The sequence below is a fragment of the Mirounga leonina genome, unplaced genomic scaffold, assembly GCF_011800145.1.
Source record: "Mirounga leonina isolate KUSES-001 unplaced genomic scaffold, KU_Mleo_1.0 Mir_53, whole genome shotgun sequence".
Taxonomy (NCBI): Eukaryota; Metazoa; Chordata; class Mammalia; order Carnivora; family Phocidae; genus Mirounga; species Mirounga leonina.
The window spans coordinates 80427863-80445866 of NW_023270807.1; the positions used below are offsets into that span (position 1 = coordinate 80427863).

The window sequence follows — 18004 nt, forward strand, 5'->3', positions numbered from 1 at the left end:
TAGAAACATATAACCCACCAAAACTGAAACAGGAAGAAATAGAAAATTTGAACAGACCAATTACCAGCAGAAAAAATGGAATCAGTAACCAGAAAACTCCCAATGAACAGAAGTCCAGGACCAGATGGCTTCACAGGCAAATTCTAACAAATATTTAAAGAAGAGTTTAAACCTATTCTCCTCAACCTATTCCAGAAAAGAGTGGATCTCTAGCCCTTCCTTATCATCTGCTCCAACTTCATATTCTAGAAGTTTAATTCATCTTAACTCCTATAAACTTTCCTTATTGGGAAGCATGAATCTGTCTATCACCACACAACAAACAGTCTCGAGCCTTTTAAGGCAGTCTGGGATTTGGAAATTATTTACTTTACCTCAGGTCATGATGTATAATGCAATGAGTTTTTCTTAATTGTTAGAATATATCATAAGAAGAAGGTCTTTGAATACTTATGTCACTAGACTTTCTTAACATTTCTGGTAGTAAAAGAAAAACTTAAATAGAATTCATATCTAATACCAAAGTTGGTTTTATAGAGAGACAATGGAGAGCAAAGTTGCTTCTAAGATCTTCCATGTAAAATTCCAAGCACCTCAACATTCATACTTCCTTCAGTCTCAACATAGATCTTATGTGTTCACTGGAAGCAAATTGTGGCCAAAATACACATTTCTGTTCCTTATGCTACTCATGGATGCCAAAGTTTAGTTTAAGGCTTTTTTTTATGTAGCACACTATAAGAAATATATTATAATTCAGCTCTCAATCAAATATCATTCCTAATCTTTCTTGTTAATAAAAACAGTGAATCAGTTTTTTACCTACTAATTTTGGGGAAAAGTTGGAAAAAAGAAAAAGGAAATGACTTACCTCTAAATATGCCTTCAAATAAAGGAGCTTAACTAAAATCTATAAAATTTAACAAAAAAGTAGAATTCAACATAACTGAATTTCTTTTCATATCCTATTTAAGGATTCCAAGTAAGTGCATTTTTAAGTCTTGTTGTGTCTAAGGCAGTCTCATGATATGGCTCTGGGGATCAAGTACTCAGTTAAAGCCATAATAGACTACCGAATGATATACAAAAGATTTTGTGAACATTTTATGTTTGCTTTAGAAGCCTGAACTATTAAACCTGTGACAATTTTATTTATTTAAGAGAGTAAACAAGGAGATTAATGATATTAGTCCATCCTTACATCAGTTAAGAAACTATTTATGAGTTGTATTTAGAAATCTACCAAATGTTATTAATGTGTACAATTCTTATTTTTCAATGTAGTTGGGGTCAAGAAAGTGGTTAGTTAATATATGTACCTCAAATGCCTTAAGTGGATACCTATTAAAAGGTATACAAAATATAAATAGTACTGTATATTTTCAAAAATTTTAAATAAACAGAAAGATACATAGGTTTACATGTTATAATTTCAAAGTCAACACTAGCACATACGTTTTTCTTATCTAAATACGTACTAGGATACTTCCTATTTCAACACATGCATCTACAAACACATGGCCATGCACATAACCTTGCTTTCTGCCACTTGCAAGAAAGTTAGAATATACAATATAGTACATTGTTTCAACTTAAATCATATTGGCAAATTAATGAGGATGGCATTAAAAAATTCTGATCTAAGAAATCAAAATACAGGAAGATAATTATTCCATAGATTAAAAACACTGAAGACTGATGAGAAGTTAAGATTTAAATTGTTTGTCCCAGTGATCTTGAAAGACAGAGAAGAGACAGGATTGGCTGTAAACACTCCGAACGCTCTGTTTGGCAATTAGGACTTTTGTCATCTAGCAATCCAGGCCAGGGACTCAGACCATCGATGCTGCAGATGGCAGAGAAATGGTATAGCTAGGGGCAGTTCTCCGCAAGGCAGGGGGCGCTGATGGAGACCTCGAGGCCCATCTAGATGGGAGACGGCGATTTGCTGGTCTAGCAGGTCGGGAAAACCCTTTTCCATGTGGAGATTTCACTGCCATGGATTCCTAAGAGACAAAGGAAGACATCCATTTCACTATACAGGCACCAACAATGGGCTGAATATATATTATGGATCCCACCTACAAGGTTAATGTATTAGCATATTTACAAGCAAGTAGAAGCATGGATAACTGAAGAAGGTAATTGTCTAATATTTGTGGTCTTGAATCAAAAGCAACTCACTTTTAATAAGGAATATGGCATTTGATAATCTTGTAGGTCTTTTCACACTGCCAAATTTTAATACAACTGATCTCTTTTTACAGCTAATTATGAGTTCAGGATTCAAAAGTTTCTGTTAGATAACTTTGATGATGGAATTATAGATGTTTCTCAGTGCGATAGTGGGATGTATAACAGTTACAAAAGATACAAAAAGATAATAATTTATAGAAGAAACCATGCTCATTTATGTCAAGTTATTGGCACTTTCAGAGGTCATTAAGCGAAAGGCACACAGATCACCAAATGATTTGTCTGATGCTATCTTTTTTCCCCACCAAGAACCACTATACTATTTCTCAGAAGTTTCAAAATTATCACTAAAATACTTCAAAATATAACTTCATTGTAATTGCTAATACAAAATCATTATCTATATTGGGCATCATCGGATGACTTAAAACCTCTTCCTTCCTGTCCCTTCCTTTTCTTTCATGTCTTCTTTCTTTCTATTTTAATGGAAGAAAAACATTCTTAGACACTTGCAGTTAAAAAAAAAATTAAAAAGTTTCCACCACACATTTTATACCAGTATTATTATTGACTTTCTTAACAAAGCCTATGCTCTTTCATCTGAGATGGGTAGTAAGATGGCCTCTATTTCTATGACAATAACCTGCAATTTATTTTTCTCTCTTTGGAATCTTACTTTTTTAGATTTGCTCCCGCAGCTGGGTGAGGGAGGGGATGAAGAACTCCTCTTAAGAATCTACGGTAGAGGGCCCCTCCCAAACCCCCAACCAATGCAAAAATGTAGCTGATGAATATTTAACTGGTTATTTTATACATTTCCATTTGCCATCTGAAGCTTGTAGGGCTTCCCATGTACTTATGAACTCAACTAAAAAATGGAGAAATACAAAATCAGGGTTTTGTACCTTGTACAAACAGGCAAGGTTTCTGGTAAAATGGATAAAAACTGGTATTTTTATGGGGTTGAAAGCCACATAAAAATAATTTTCACACCAGAAGGAGGCAACCTGCATAGCTTAAAACTATACTGCAAACACACTGCATTTTGCAAAAATATGATTTTTTGAAATATTAGCTAATTATAACAATCTGTCACCATGTAACTTTTTGTAAATTATGCATAAAAAGGGATTGTTGGATAGCTCTTTGTTGTAAATACCAATCTCTTCAACATCTTTTCCTCCTATAGCTAAGGAAAACTATATTCTTTTGCAAACAGACTAGAACAAAAAAAGAATAACAGTTTATTTTTTGGGGGAGGGACAATTTTCATGTTAGGAATTTACACAAATAAGAATGACGTTAAACATTTTTAAGCTATAATATCATTTTATTTCCATGTACTGCCTTTCGCTCCACAAATAAAAGAACTTTATGAGGCATTATTTTATGATGTGCTAGACCCATAGTCACATCCATGTGACTAATCCCATGAGAAAGAACATGAATCAAATGCTGGGAATGACTGAACCAATCATAGCCAATAACTGAAAAGTGCAAGAAATTATTTTTAAAATATTTCCAATACTCTTTTTAAAATATAAACACTAAAAGAATAAAATTCTATAAACCAATAAATGTGCATTTGGAATGTTTTTTTCAAGAAAGAAACTTACAACAAACATTGGATCTTCTTGAGGTTCTTGAGTCCATTTATTTTATTTATGTTGTCCCATTTCAGAATTTTAAAGAAGTTACAATGTACTATTCCCAATCTTAAAAAACTGTATCTTAAGAAGTTCATATTGAGTTACAATCCTAAGGTTTACACTTACTCAAAAATAAAGGGTCGAGAAGTTAAGAAGATGCCAAAACATGTGCCTCCATTCTATTTATATATGGGCAATTGACTGAACTCTGAGCTACATATGGATGCAGTTCTCCCAACATACGTTAATTGCTTTCTCACCTCTGTTATCTTTCTCCAATCTACTCCTCGCTTTACTTGCTGTGCTCCACACATAGCTGGCTTTTGCTGAAACTCTTGTTCCAACTGAAGTCTTTCTAACTGCTGACTTGACGTGGGCCCACTGCTGACATCAGAATTACATCTGGTCCAGTTATCCTGGAAGCATTTAGAATTTTGCAATGCAGACCCTGTTGATGTCTCATAGGTTTTCAGCAGCTTTTCCACAACACCATAATTTGACCTAGGATCCGCTGATCTTGGCCGGCCAGACAAATTACTGGGTCTCCAGTCATGCTCTTGGAGCATACTCCGGTAACTGCTGGGGCTCATGTGTTCCTGCATTTGTCTGACTAGGCCTGTTGTGGATATTTTGGTGGGATTGTCAGGCACATTTTTTCCGGGCACAGGCACGTGGGCACTGGTTTTCTGAATATCAGACACATTATCATTTTCTGGTATGTTACCTGTATGAGTAATTAAGGTCTCACAGGGCTTATGATCTTCAGATGATTCTGAGTAGCTTTGATTTTGCTGTATTGCCTGACAATTTCTATCTGTTCTAAATACGATTCTGTTAAATTCATCAGTCTTTGCTGCCAGTTTTTCATTCCTAGTTGTTCTCTTAAAGCCACAACTGAAACTTTTAAGTGGGCCATTGCTCTCTGTCACCGAGGAGCTACAGTCACTGCTTATATGAAGATCAGGATGAGATTTAGTAGGGTGATCTGGAATCATCTTTTCACACTGTGGCTTACTGGGAGTCGAGCAGGTTTTCTGAAACCACAATGGAGAGGGACTACTTTTTGCACTGATCCCAGTGTCATACGACCACATGCTAAGTCCAACATTTTCATTACATGGAGGCTTGTTATCTATTTTGGCTTTGGGTGCCAAAGAAGGAAACGTGATACCATCTTTCAAAGTCTTCCCTTCATCTAGACACAGCCTAGGAATCTCATTGTGCCTCCAAAGGAAATCAGGACTGCAGTTCCACTTCCCTTGACCCTCCTGGGCCATCTGGCTATTGTGGTCTGAGCCTCCCTCCAAACTTTCATGAGCTTGTTTGGAATACGAGCTGGGAAAACTTCGAGATGTGCTTCTTGGAGGTGGAAGTGGTGGAATTTCATTTCTTTGCAGATCAACTGTATCAAGCTCACATGGTTTCCTAGAGTTGCTTTGGAGTACAGTGGTGCTTAGATTCTTTCTATTTTTCTGCTTTTCTGTTTCTAAGTCGATGGGAAGAATGCCCTGGCCATGGCTGATCATGTGGTCTCTCTGAGGCATATTCATTACATCGGGCATTTCCTGAAGAAAAGAATCGGACTTCATCCTAAACAATTATAAAACATGACATATTAGTGATAGTTTTATTTAGGACAAGTTCTCTCGGCAACTCCTTTTATGACACTGAAGATTTATATGACATTAAATATGTTATTTTATATAGTTCCACTTTTGTGCCCTTAATGATGACATGCTCTGGGGAAAAAAGCCAAGATTCAAAATTACTAATGGTCCCGGAGAAAAAGTGTCCACGTAACAGAGTACAAAACACCAACAACTCTGTTTAGTGCTGTTTCTAATAATGGTGTAAGATTAGTAGGAGTTTGAAACTTCAACTGTCTTTTGGCCTATCTTCGCCTTTCCTCTTAAACATCCCCTTAATCACTTTACTGTTACATCTCATTTTTATTTAGATAATAAAATGTTCACAAATTCTCCTAAAAAGCTGCAAGCATCCTTCAGAGAGAGACCCCTCTATTATTTTTATGCTTAATTTTGAAATTTAAAAAGCCAAGCAAAATTTAATTTATATAAATTATAGTAACAAGCAAAATTGGTCTGTAATGTTACAAATCAGGAAATGTTTCCCACAGGGCTGGAAGAGAGGGTAACCAGTGACTGAAAGGCTTCTGAGGTACGGGTAATATTCCATTTCTGGGTGCTGTAGGACAAGTTCTCAAAAGCAACCATGGCTTAAGCAATGAATGTCTGCAATAAGAAAAGGACTCCCAACTTCCTCAAACAGCATTTTCCTATAAATTCTCTAGTCAAAACCTCCAAGTCCTTTTTCCTGTAGGATAAAGCTCACTTCTCAGTGGTGCATTCATGGTCTATATGCTCTGACCCAAGCTATCTTTCCATTATATTCCCAAACTGTCTCTTCCACTCAGACTAGACTGTGTAGTCTCTTGGGTGTCTGCCACTGGCATTCCCTTTCTCCAGGTTCTCTCCTACCATATTGCCTCACCTTTGCTCTACCTACTGAATGCCTAGTCATTATGTCATGTGAGCTCAACTTCCTTCTCTTGAATTTGAAATGACATTCTAAACTAAGAAGTGTGACAGAAATCTGAATACAAGCTCAGTGAAACATGAGTAATACCAAATGGAAGGTGCCATTTGGGCTTGAAACAAAAGTAAGAATTTTTTGGGTCAGTAAAGGGCATATAGGCAAAGTGAGCCACAATAAAAATAGTGGGCTCTTCAAGTAATAGAGAGTACTTTGGTATGGCTGGATCATAAAGCAGAGTGGGAGGGATGAAAGAAACATTAGGTTCAATTGTAATGTATTTGAATTACACACTAAGGATTTTGAGCTTTTTTCTAAAGTGTATGGAAGAGCAAGAAGAACTTTATACCAGGTGTGGTTTGTAAAAGAAAATTGGCAAGTGAGTCTTTTCTAAGTTCAATCAAAACAAAAAACCTAAATAAAGCAACAATATAAATTCACAAATTAAATTGATCATACTGATAAATATAAATCATATTTATATCTCTTCAGCTTGTAAAATGTTACAAGACAGAATACAATAAAGTGTAGATAATTATTCTCAATAATAGAAAATGGTAGGCAAAAGCAAAATGGGCAGGTAGAGGGTAAAGTTACATATAAAATATGGTTGAATAAAAAAGTCTATTGGAAGTCAATACAAAAATTCTTTCAGAGCTTCCTAAGAGCTAAAGAGAAATAGGGTACACACTGCTACTGTTTCTAAGAGGAACACACCTCTCATTAGGAGAAATATCTTGATCCTAGAACAATCCATTTTTACTTACCTTGCAGAGAATTCCAATTTATTTTTTAATTTGGTGAAAACTTAATTTTACAATTATATAGGTGCTTCTAAACTGAAACAGCATTTTTTAAATATCACTGTATATGTGTGTATACATATTTGGAATATGTTGTTCTAAGAATTATGTATGCTTCCACTATATACATAATAAATGTAGAGAAATAAATGACTCTTAGGTATAAAATACTTCAGTAGAACATCATTATATAATGAAAACTCCACATTGTTAAATCTTAAGATATATTTAACTGGGTTAGCCTTGCTGCATACTCGTCCACTGGCCAAACACTCAAAATGGAAAAGAACTACATTTAGAAGGTACTTGTTACTTTGTTCTGGAAAGTGTACCTTAACCCCAAACACCAAAAGAGTGCAGTATTCCTCACAGTCAAATTACGGAGAGAATGAGAAGATTTGGCTTAGGAATTAGTAAACAGAGAAATATTCAATTAAAGTCTTTATCTCCTATCTAAGATAACAGATTTTAATAACTCATTGTTAATTCGCACTAACCAAATATAAAGAGGAGGCAGTTTGGATTCATTCACTGAAAACAATATTTCTCTTGATTTTCTGATATAAAATAATCATAGATATACCAGCCCACCTTCTGTGGTTAGACCGCTTTCGGATTTCCTCTTGAAAGCTGCATAATTCTTCACTAACTTTGGCAAGTTCTTCAAGAGCCTTTATACATATAAGCAATAGCATGTTAGCAGTTTGAAATGTAAATATTTCTGTAGAAACAGTTCTAGGCCAATCACAATCTTACTTACCAAGTTGAGGGCCCCAGAGCAGCTCCTGCCCTCTTCCCTCAAAGTCCTCAGACCAGGGCACGCCTCACATTCTCTTTGGTTATCTGTGGCCAAAGGATCCATAAACCCTACTTTTGATTTTTTTGTTGCTTTTTGTTCCTTACACATTTCATTTCCTTCACAGAGTAAGCTCTGCTCTGTTTTAGTTTCTTTTTCCAGACCATCCCGGTAATTCATCCTTGTAAATTCACATCGTCCTGAACTGGGGTAATTTGGAGAAGATTCCAGCACTTGATCTTGAATTGCTTTCTCACGATCATGACTGATGATCTTAGCACGTTCATCCATGTTCATTTTCCTCCGAAGCTTTACTTCATGGCAAAGCTGCAAAGAAAACGAAGAGAAAACTTTTTCTCCCCCTAATTTACTTTGTCAACATTTTGAATACGAAGCACACTATTTTGAGTTCTCTTTGCCATATCATGATATACTAAGTATCCTGGGGTATTAATGCTCATGCCTCTGAGTAGTACTTCTAAAACCTGATCAGCCAGAATAACTCTGATGAACCATAAGGACTACTCTTAGTAGGTCAAACTATGGATGGTGATCTCTATACCTCTGCGTAGAAATCAAACTCATTCAAAAATAAACCTGCTCCTGTAGAAACATGTCATAATGATGCAGAAGCACTGTTAACAAAGTTGGAATGTCCTGAATCAATTACTGGTCATGCTCTCTAATTGCTTTCAGAGAAAAGCAAGAATTTAACTGATATTAAAGTGATGTTTTAAAAATATGTGATTCCACTTGCATGCCAACATTGAAGTGTCTAAATATTTTGACAGTATCATATAGTATGCTAGTTCATTACATTCCCCAAGTGGACATTGTGCAACCAAAGGATGTTTCCTTTGGAAGTTATGCTAGTGTTATTGACATGTTGCTCGGTATTACTGAGATTTATTTTTAAAAAGAGATTTTTTTTTTCAAAAAAGATTTCTCATCCTGATTAAAACACATGTGACCCTGTCCTATGTGATATTAGAACTCTAAGGCTTCCATCATGTATTAGTCTATGTTAAAGTGGATCCCAAATTATTTCTTGATGAGAGTTTAGTTTTACCTCCAGGCACTCACACAACTCACCCCTAAATAGAGGAAGTAAGTGGCCTTTCTCTTTAGGCTTGAGCTGGGGGAAAGCTTGGCAAATTTCAAAGGAGTCTGTCAGATAACTATTTACGCAAATGACTACATTTTACGGCCACAACTTACATCTACACCACATCTATTCTTCAAGGAGTATAATAACAGATTTATTGTTGTTCAATATTTACCCAAATCTCAGAGAGAAGCACTATGCATAGTTGGCGCCTGAAGTCTATGCAGTACACATATTTCCATAGATACTTACACATCTATCATTGGATGATCTCAGGATAGCATCAAATTACAGCCATGGATCAATCGTTTTGGCCCTCATAAAATTACTCGTTATGACCTATTGTGGGCATTATGATTTGGGCTGACCTTGAGAGATATTATACAAAGTAACCCTCAAAAGTTCATGTTAACCTAAGGATGCTCATGGTGACACTGTCCTCTTTTTAAGGAGCTATGGGTGAAAACAAAATTGTTTTATTTTCAAAATCAGGGACAAAAGTACTATTCCTGGGAAACAGGTTTGCCTTTGTCTTCTGAATATTGAGAAATCTGCTAATTTTTATGTTACTAGAAAGAGAGACTTGCTGCATGCAATTCACATAAGATCCTTCCTCCTGTCTTCATCTCATCGTTTTGTTTGTTTTGAAATACTTTACCTTATGTAAAATTTTATATACCATCTTAAATTCTCTTGGGATTTAAGTGAGGTATGGATAAGCAAATAATATGCTATTGATAGAAAACAAATTATTTTGTACAAGAAAATCTGTGTTACTTCATACCCAGCACTTGTTTATGGTTCTCTGATCATTTGAACAGAACAAGCAGAAGAGATGGCAGTGTGATTAAAAAAAAAAAAAAAAAGAATTCCCAGAAACCTAGGAAGTCTATCTAGGGTTTCTATCTGGATTACCCCAGTTTTCAAATACATCTGGGTTTTGCAATAGCAAATGCAATGATTGTGGATAGTGGCTGAGCAAAGAATCATTAGCATCTTAACACTCAACACTGGATCCTCTCACTGGAAGATATCTCTTGGAACCAAGTCACATGTGCACATTTGGGAATCCACAATTCTTTAGTACATGGCTTAATAACTTGTGTCTGAGTTAATACACACAACTTAGTGATATATGTTAAACAAATACAGTCTATTATGCTTGTGGCATGTTATAATTTTTTGAAGTGTTGATGTTTAATTTTAGTTTAAAAAATGTCTTGATTCTCTGTGACATGTGAGGATACTTTCCTCTTGTTTTCCTCAAATTTTCCTACCCTTATTTGTAGCCTATAAGACAGATGTATTAAAGGTATATTCCTATAGGCTACAAAGCTGGGAGTGGAAAAGAAACATGTATTAGTATGATAAAGGGAGCACAATGCTAGTATTCAGGTATGAAAGAGCATCATGTATGGGTATTCTGGGTAAGCACATTGTTCAAACATACTCCCAGTAATGGAGCTGAATATTGCAGGCAGCAAGACATAAATAGTACCATGGCTACTATCCAAGATGAAGAAAATGTATTATAGCCTTCTATCTCGTGATGCAGAGAGAACAGTATTTCTATAAACTATCATCCTATGTTTAAAATACGTTTAATGCATGCTCATCAAAAAGGCTAATATTTACCATAGACAGAATCTACAGAGTTGTCAGAATAATTATTTGACAATAAAATATCTAACTTGACAGCAGATTATTTCAGCCACATGGCTTAAACAATTGGCTAGGCTAATCCTGACTCCTTTAATTTTTTTTGCTTGGATGCTAGAATGTTTTTTTAAAGATTTTATTTATTTATTTGACAGAGAGAGACACAATGAGAGAGGGAACACAAGCAGGGGGAGTGGGAGAGGGAGAAGCAGGCTCCCCACTGAGGAGGGAGCCCGATGCAGGGCTGGATCCCAGGACCCTGGGATGGAGCCCGATGCAGGGCTGGATCCCAGGACCCTAGGATCATGACCTGAGCCAAAGGCAGACGCTTAATGACTGAGCCACCCAGGCGCCCCACTTGGATGCTAGAATTATCTGGCCTTCCAAACCTTTGGGAAACAATGACCCATGAATTCAGGTTTCTGTTTGGAGTTTTGGATTCTGATTTGACTTAGACATCTCCTTGTTGATCCACCCTTAGTCTTTGGATAAAGAGGAGTTAAGAGAATAAGCAAAACACATTTTCCAACTACAGAGGTATGAGCGGTGGATTCCGTTTCAGTCGAATCATACGCTACATGCCTGCCTTCTCAGCTCTGTTACAGGAACAGTTTAATAGTTACTCTTTTAAATTTTTCCTCGTAGCGTGCTGATTTATATTTTATTCACAACCAATTACATGGCTGTTAATAAGAAAAATATTTACACTATAAACACATAAAGCACCAGCTTTGACTGCCTATGAATAAAGGCCAAACAGTCTGTTAAAAGAATCACTTTGGCAATGTGCACAAACCATGTGACAACATGGATGTCACTAGAAGAATGCAAGATAAGTAGAAATAATTTTCAGTTGAAACCAGCTCAAAAATACATCAATGTAAATACTTAAAGGAAATATTCCAAGGCCAGGGATGATTTAATGGGGATAAAATGACTATTTGTATCAGAGTCATGGCACGTTGTTTTTCATAACCCCTTTCCTAACAAATGTGTCAATAAATGTGGCACATTCTGCCAGAATAAATATCATGTCCACCGCCATGTTGATATATGACACTCCTTTTGACTATACTGAATTATCTAATATGTAATTTCGTTTAGTAGACCTGATTCATAAATCATTTCAGGAAAGATCTGTATTTTAATGCCCAGTTGTAATTTTGCTCATATATGTTCCACCAATTATGTTTTTCTTATATTTTCCTCCTGGACCTTGTGTTTGAAAACTCATGCAACAAACAAACAAACAAACAAACAAAAGCAACTCACTTTTGATACCAAGGCACTTTAGTCAGAAAATAATAAATTGATACACTTGAGAATGGCATTTTAAGTTCTTAATTTTCATGCAGGGCTGTAAAAAAAAACCCTAGTCCCTTCAATACCACTGGATAAGGTTCTGCTATTTTTGGTCTAGTAAATGTCATTGAGACATGCATCTCTTAGGTAGAATAAGGAAAACAGAATCAGCTTTCAATACAACACAAATTTCAAAGAGAATTTTCATTCTGAGCTTTCAGTGTATTCAAAACAAATCAGTTTGTACCTCTTCTATCTTCTTCTGCATGATTTTCCATTGACTCTCCCATTCCTTCCTTTCGTTGTCAAACTGGTCCAGTAATTCCATCTTTTCCTTGTGCCAGTTAGCTTCTGTGTTCTCCCACTGCTTATGCAGGTCCATGGCAACCGTGTGAGTGTTAGTGAAGGGGTATTTCTGCTTGTCTCTGCCTTCTTAACTGTTTCTTGGAAGCGTGGAGTTGTTTTATTTGAAGCAGTCTCACTTGCCTTTAAAATAAAGCCTAATATAAACATAAGGAGAAAGAGTTCCAAATCCATTTGCTTTTTGGAAACACGTTATCATTTTGTTAAGAGCCATAAACACACTATAGGAAAACTGTACTTAAAAGAAGAGAGGAGATGATTAACAATCTGCTTAAGAAGAACTAACAAAGTTGGGACACCTGGGTGGTTCAGTTGATTAAGTCACACTGACTTTTGATCTCTTCTCGGGTCTTGATCTCAGGGTCTTGAGTTCAAGCCCCGCATGGGGCTCCATGTGGGGCATGGAGGCTACTTAATTAAAAAAAGGGAAAAAAAAGAACTAACACAGTCAAAAAGTAGTATTGCCCAAAGGGTTTTTTTCCCCCTTTCTCAGATGGGTTCTTCCCCCTTTCTGAAATCAGTCAGCAAAATTATAGCTAAACGCATATGTGAGATGTAAGCATTCATTTCACCAACCACCTAATCTAAAGATGGAATTTTTGTGTGACTAAGAGTGTAAGTATGAAATTCCACTGTATTGTCGTACCTATCCAACCGCGGTAGATTCTGTTGCAACAGAATTACTCCTGTTTTGATGCAACCAGATCGTGTTTCTTTGCACTGAAGTCCTGAAGCAGTACAGGACCACAGTCTCCACTTTACATTGAGAGTTGCAAGCCCAGGCCAAACGGGATGACTGTATTAATAAGACCCCTGAGTTGGTAGTCAGTCTGAGACTGATGTAGCAGCAAAAAAACCCAAACTAAATCATAAAAATATTTTCGTTATTTTAGTTCATCAAGTAAACCGTAAAATCAGCAAAGCCATCCATTCTCTCTTTTGCTTCGAATGGACCATATACAAGAATCTGTTTAGGCTATGGAATACAGAACACTGAAGAAAACACTTTGCTCGTTTGCAAGGATATCCGTGATCACAGTAAGCAGTGACTGAAATATTTAGATTTCTAGCATTTAGAGTATGTGTATTTAGGGTTTGAAGAGGCAATTTATTTATTTAATATTTATTTATTTATTTAGATGGCGCATGTGTGCGGTTGGCAGGGGCAGAGGGAGAGAGAGAATTTTAAGCAGGCCCCACGCCCTGCACAGAGCCCCACGCGGGACTCCATCTCAGGACCCTGAGATCATGACCTGAGCTGAAATCAAGAGTTGGACGCTCAACCAACGGAGCCACCCAGGCGCCCCTGAAGATGAAACTTAAAATATCAGATTGGTAACTCTGTTATAAGTCATCTAAAATTTCTGAGACTTAGTTTATTTACATTAAAATGGAGGCTACTTAAAGGGTTGTTACAAAGATTAAATGACATAGGGTATGCAAAATAGTTTGAGAAATTTAAACATTTTCCCTTTAAAAAATCTTGGTCTGACTTCTACTAAAAATATATATATATTTTTTAAGATTTTATTTATTTGACAGAGAGAGACACAGCAAGAGAGGGAACACAAGCAGGGGGAGTGGGAGAGGGAGAAGCAGACTTCCCGGTGAGCAGGGAGCCCTATGCGGGGCTTGATCCCAGGACCCTGGGATCATGACCTGAGCTGAAGGCAGACGCTTAGCGACTGAGCCACCCAGGTGCCCCTCTACTAAAAATAATTTTTATTAAGAAGGTCATATGGAGCACCTAGCTGGCGTGGTCGGGGGAGTGTGTGACTCTTGATCTTGGGGTCGTGAGTTCAAGCCCCACGTTGGGTGTAAAGCCTACTTTAAAAAAAAGAAATAAAAAAAAGACAGACTGATATTTTTTAGTGGGTGGAAAAGAATATTTAAAATGATTGAATCATCATCGAAGATAATTATGTCTATTAGAAGTCTAGCTCTTCAGTTTTCTAGGCCATGACTGGAATGTGTTAATTTACCAGGAGGCGGCTAAGGCTAATTATGTGCACAGTGCCCCCAGGGTCAATAGCTGCTTGGGTGCTGGAGCTGTGGGACGAAGCCGACAGAACTACGCAGCAAGCCCCATTTAGTAGCGGCAGAAGATGGCCGCGTATTTCGAGTCCCAAATGTAAGATAAACATTGAAGACTAATTTTATTTTTATCAGACTGTTCTGAACATGCATATCCAAGCGGTAAACAGCTCCAAACGTGTTTTTTTGAGTTGCAATCTATCAATGAATTATAATAGACTAATAAGGATAAAAAAATGTCAGTACTATAGGCAGGGCTCTACCTTCAAAAACAGTTTATAAATATTGCGATCTACATTGTTATTCTCTTAAACGATTTGCTACAGACGCTTCATCATTTTTACCTACTCCTTTGACAGTCATAATCCTGTGACTAATTCAGTCAACAAAAGAAGTTAATTTCAGATTTGAGATGCTCTCATGTCTCCTTTTATCTACCTAGCCATGCTCTTTTTCTAGTCTCATTTTCCATCTTCTCTGTCCATCCTTCTGCCCTTTTGCTACCTTCCACACCTGTGAGCCAGTGACTGGTGACCACAGTCCCTGCCATAGCCAAAGCAAGCGGCCTCAGATAAATACGTCGATGAAGACCTAACAAAATGAAGATAGTAAAGAATATACACCATTTTGCTTCTTGTTTTGGTGAACCTGTCATTAATCTTGATTACATAGTAATCTTTTTAAGTTCATCTAATAACTATTCACAGGAAATGCAGGCGGTGCCTGTTGTTTGACTGGCAGACTGCTTTAAAACTCTATGTAATTAACTGTGAGCTGAAACTCTCTTGCTTACTAACAGGTACCTAACACTGGGACTTCTTAGGGAGAGTGGAGTGGTTTAAGACCTCAAGACATAGTTGCAAAGGGAACCAAGAAAATTACAGAAAGGGAGCAGACTAATTTCAAGCTACCTGGAAAAGAGGTGCTGTGACACTCCATGTTTCGTCCTGTTTCTAAGCACTGGAAATATTCAGAAATCATCATAAAGTTTCTCCTACAATTACACAGCAAATGGCTCCAATCTTTCCTTCTTTTTCTTTCTTTCTTTCTTTCTTTCTTTTTCTTCTTTCTTTCTTTTTCTTTCTTTCCTTCTTTCTCTCTCTCTTTCTTTTTCTTTCTTTCTCTCTCTCTTTTTTTAAGATTTTATTTATCTGAGAGAGAGAAAACAGGAGCAGGGGCAGGGGAGAGGGAGAAGCAGGCTCCCTGCTGAGATCCTAAGACCCTGAGATCATGACTTGAGCCCAAGGCAGACGCTTAACCAACTGAGCCATCCAGGCACCCCTCCAGTTTTTCTTTCTATTGCTAACTCTTTTTGAACCACTTCCAGACCAAGGTTAAAAGGCATCAGATTATTCCTTTAAAAAAAAAACAAACCTACCTGAAGATCATCCAGGAAAACTTGTAACTCAGGCTTGTTCCTTGTAACAGCACTATACATGAACCCAGGTAATGGTCCCAAAGCAGACAGAATCCTGCTCTTAACTGCAAAGAGCCAAACTCATCACTTACTATGGATCAGAGCCAATCTACAGAGCTTCCCCTTTTCAGGGCCAGAGCAAAATCTAGTGCCAGGAAATGTAATGGTTATGGATCAAAAACAGGCCTTTGAAAGAAAATTCCTATAGAGCAGTATCTGTGCCAATTTTTGTGGGAGGATTTATGTGGCCTTCCTAGCATCTATGTCGTGTCATAAATGTCAAACATAATATGGTTGAATTTATTGCTTTCTCCTCCAGAAATAAAATGGGGTCCGTAGAGTAGTAGTGAGGATTACATGAACAAAAGAGAGAGAATGCTTAATAGAAGTGCCTCACGTGGTTTTGAATCATAATGGGTGCTCAATAAATGCCTGTTTCTTGTTTTCTTCCTTCTGTCCTTCCCTCCCTCCCTCCTTCCTTGCCTTCATTTTCCCTTCTTTATGTCTTCTTTCTCTGGAATAAAACTGATGATTTTCACCTTTATTTAATTAGAAAATTAATAGAAACAAATCTAATTTTGCAAACTCTCATATTTTCAATGACTTTCTTTTGCCCTCAGTATTTTTCAAGTATTTTAAGAATACATGGCATGCTGAACATTTAGGCAATTTTTTATTAATAAAAATTGGAATAGACAAATCTTACATAAAACTGCTTTTATTGTAATTCTCCCTAAATATTTTTAAAAATCCAATTAATGGGGCCACTTTGTAGGGACATAATGTCCTATAATGAAAAGTTATGGAGTAAAGTGGTTCAGCAGATTCTAAAACTCAATTTCAGTGCTCTCTACTGAGGCAGATACAAACGTTCTCTTTGTTCCTAGTTGTCACTCTTTTCGCCCACGGATATTGGCATCTATGTGGGAGAGAAGGAAGGGTTTCTGCGATCTGCATCCCTCCCTCTGTCTCCAACTCTGTATCATTTCACTTCACGCAGAATTTCATTCAGAATACAAATTTATTAGAGCAAATGTAAAAGGAACAAGGGAACAGCATTACTTAGTCATGCACGTGTCCCCTCAACAACGCTAAGGTAGCATTACATAACCCGTGTAACCTACTTCTGCATCCCTGAGGCCGAAGCAGGAAGCCAGAATTGTTGGGTTGCGAGTGGGTAGCCTAAGCCTGGTGATGGGAGGGAAATAGTTCTGCTTATCTTCTGCCCTCCTAGCAAGCAGCATTTAAGAACAACTCAGGAGTCTCACAATAAATTAATGTCCCAAATCAGCCTCAATTTGGTCATGGTAACACTTGTCTGAGGAATGCTCTGCTCTTCCTACACTTTGGTCATTACCATTTTAACCACCATTCCCCCCATTGGAAACTGGACATCAGCCAAACAAAAGAGACAGTGTAACGGTAGCTAACTCTATGGTTGCTTCTCTCTTCTGAGATCTTTGTTCTGAGTATTTGTTTCTTGCTCTCCTAGTTCCTTTTTCTAAACATGCTACTTTTCATATAATCATAAACATGCTACTTTTCATACAACCAAAGATTTTTCGTTTGTAGGAGGTTACAAAGGCATGTAGGAATGCTACACACAGTAGGTACAGTTAATCTCACAATTCCTAGAAGCAATTGTGGAACTGGTCCTACAGATGCTTTGCTTCTCTGTAACCTTGAGGGATGGGGAACTCCCATGCCCACACCCACCAGCATTATGCACCATTGGCCTCCAAGACTCTCTAGCCCTTTCTCCAGGCTGTTAACAAATCACCTGCATCATTTCCACTAACTAACAGACCTTATCCCTCCCCTACTGTTTCACCAGCAAGTGTGTCTTTCAGACAAACATGATTTGATTTCGTGCAGGGCAAAAAGGAGTATTTTTTCATTGCTATTTCTAGTTATTTCACCATGTTCCTCATGTTCCAAAAGGGCCAAAGCAATACTACTATATGCAATTCTGAAGAAATCCTTCTTGCCTTCTCATTTGATTATCTTCTCCTTCCTTGTTTTTCTCTAGTTATACACTCACACTAGAAAACATCCAAGATCAAAAAAAAAAAAGAAGAAGAAGAAGAAGAAGAAGAAGAAGAAGAAGAAGAAGAAGAAGAAGAAGAA

The 18004-nt window shown here is 37.1% G+C and overlaps 1 protein-coding gene and 2 long non-coding RNA genes across 5 annotated transcripts in view; 2 read left to right on the plus strand and 1 right to left on the minus strand.

Annotated features, from left to right (window-relative positions):
- LOC118000726 overlaps positions 1-13597 on the plus strand; it is a 53068-nt gene extending 39471 nt beyond the window's left edge. The window contains exon 3 of the long non-coding RNA XR_004676540.1: positions 13320-13597. This is a non-coding gene — a long non-coding RNA (uncharacterized LOC118000726). The remainder of the gene's footprint in view (positions 1-13319) is intronic.
- The window catches only part of KIAA0408 (KIAA0408 ortholog), a 17601-nt gene continuing 974 nt past the window's right edge, over positions 1378-18004 (minus strand). The window contains exons 2-6 of one of the 3 annotated variants that reach the window (XM_034990578.1): positions 12311-12549; positions 7962-8324; positions 7793-7872; positions 4106-5435; positions 1378-2006 (exon numbers count right to left, since the gene is read on the minus strand). In XM_034990578.1, coding sequence (XP_034846469.1) covers positions 1833-2006; positions 4106-5435; positions 7793-7872; positions 7962-8324; positions 12311-12445 — 2082 coding nt within the window. In that variant the 5' untranslated portion in view covers positions 12446-12549 and the 3' untranslated portion in view covers positions 1378-1832. Of the gene's footprint in view, positions 2007-4105; positions 5436-7792; positions 7873-7961; positions 8325-12310; positions 12772-18004 lie in introns of those variants that run through there. The other 2 variants (XM_034990576.1, XM_034990577.1) reach the window with 2 other exon arrangements.
- LOC118000727 lies at positions 13666-17983 on the plus strand. The gene is made up of 2 exons (XR_004676543.1): positions 13666-13761; positions 17907-17983. It is a non-coding gene; the product is annotated as an uncharacterized LOC118000727 (long non-coding RNA).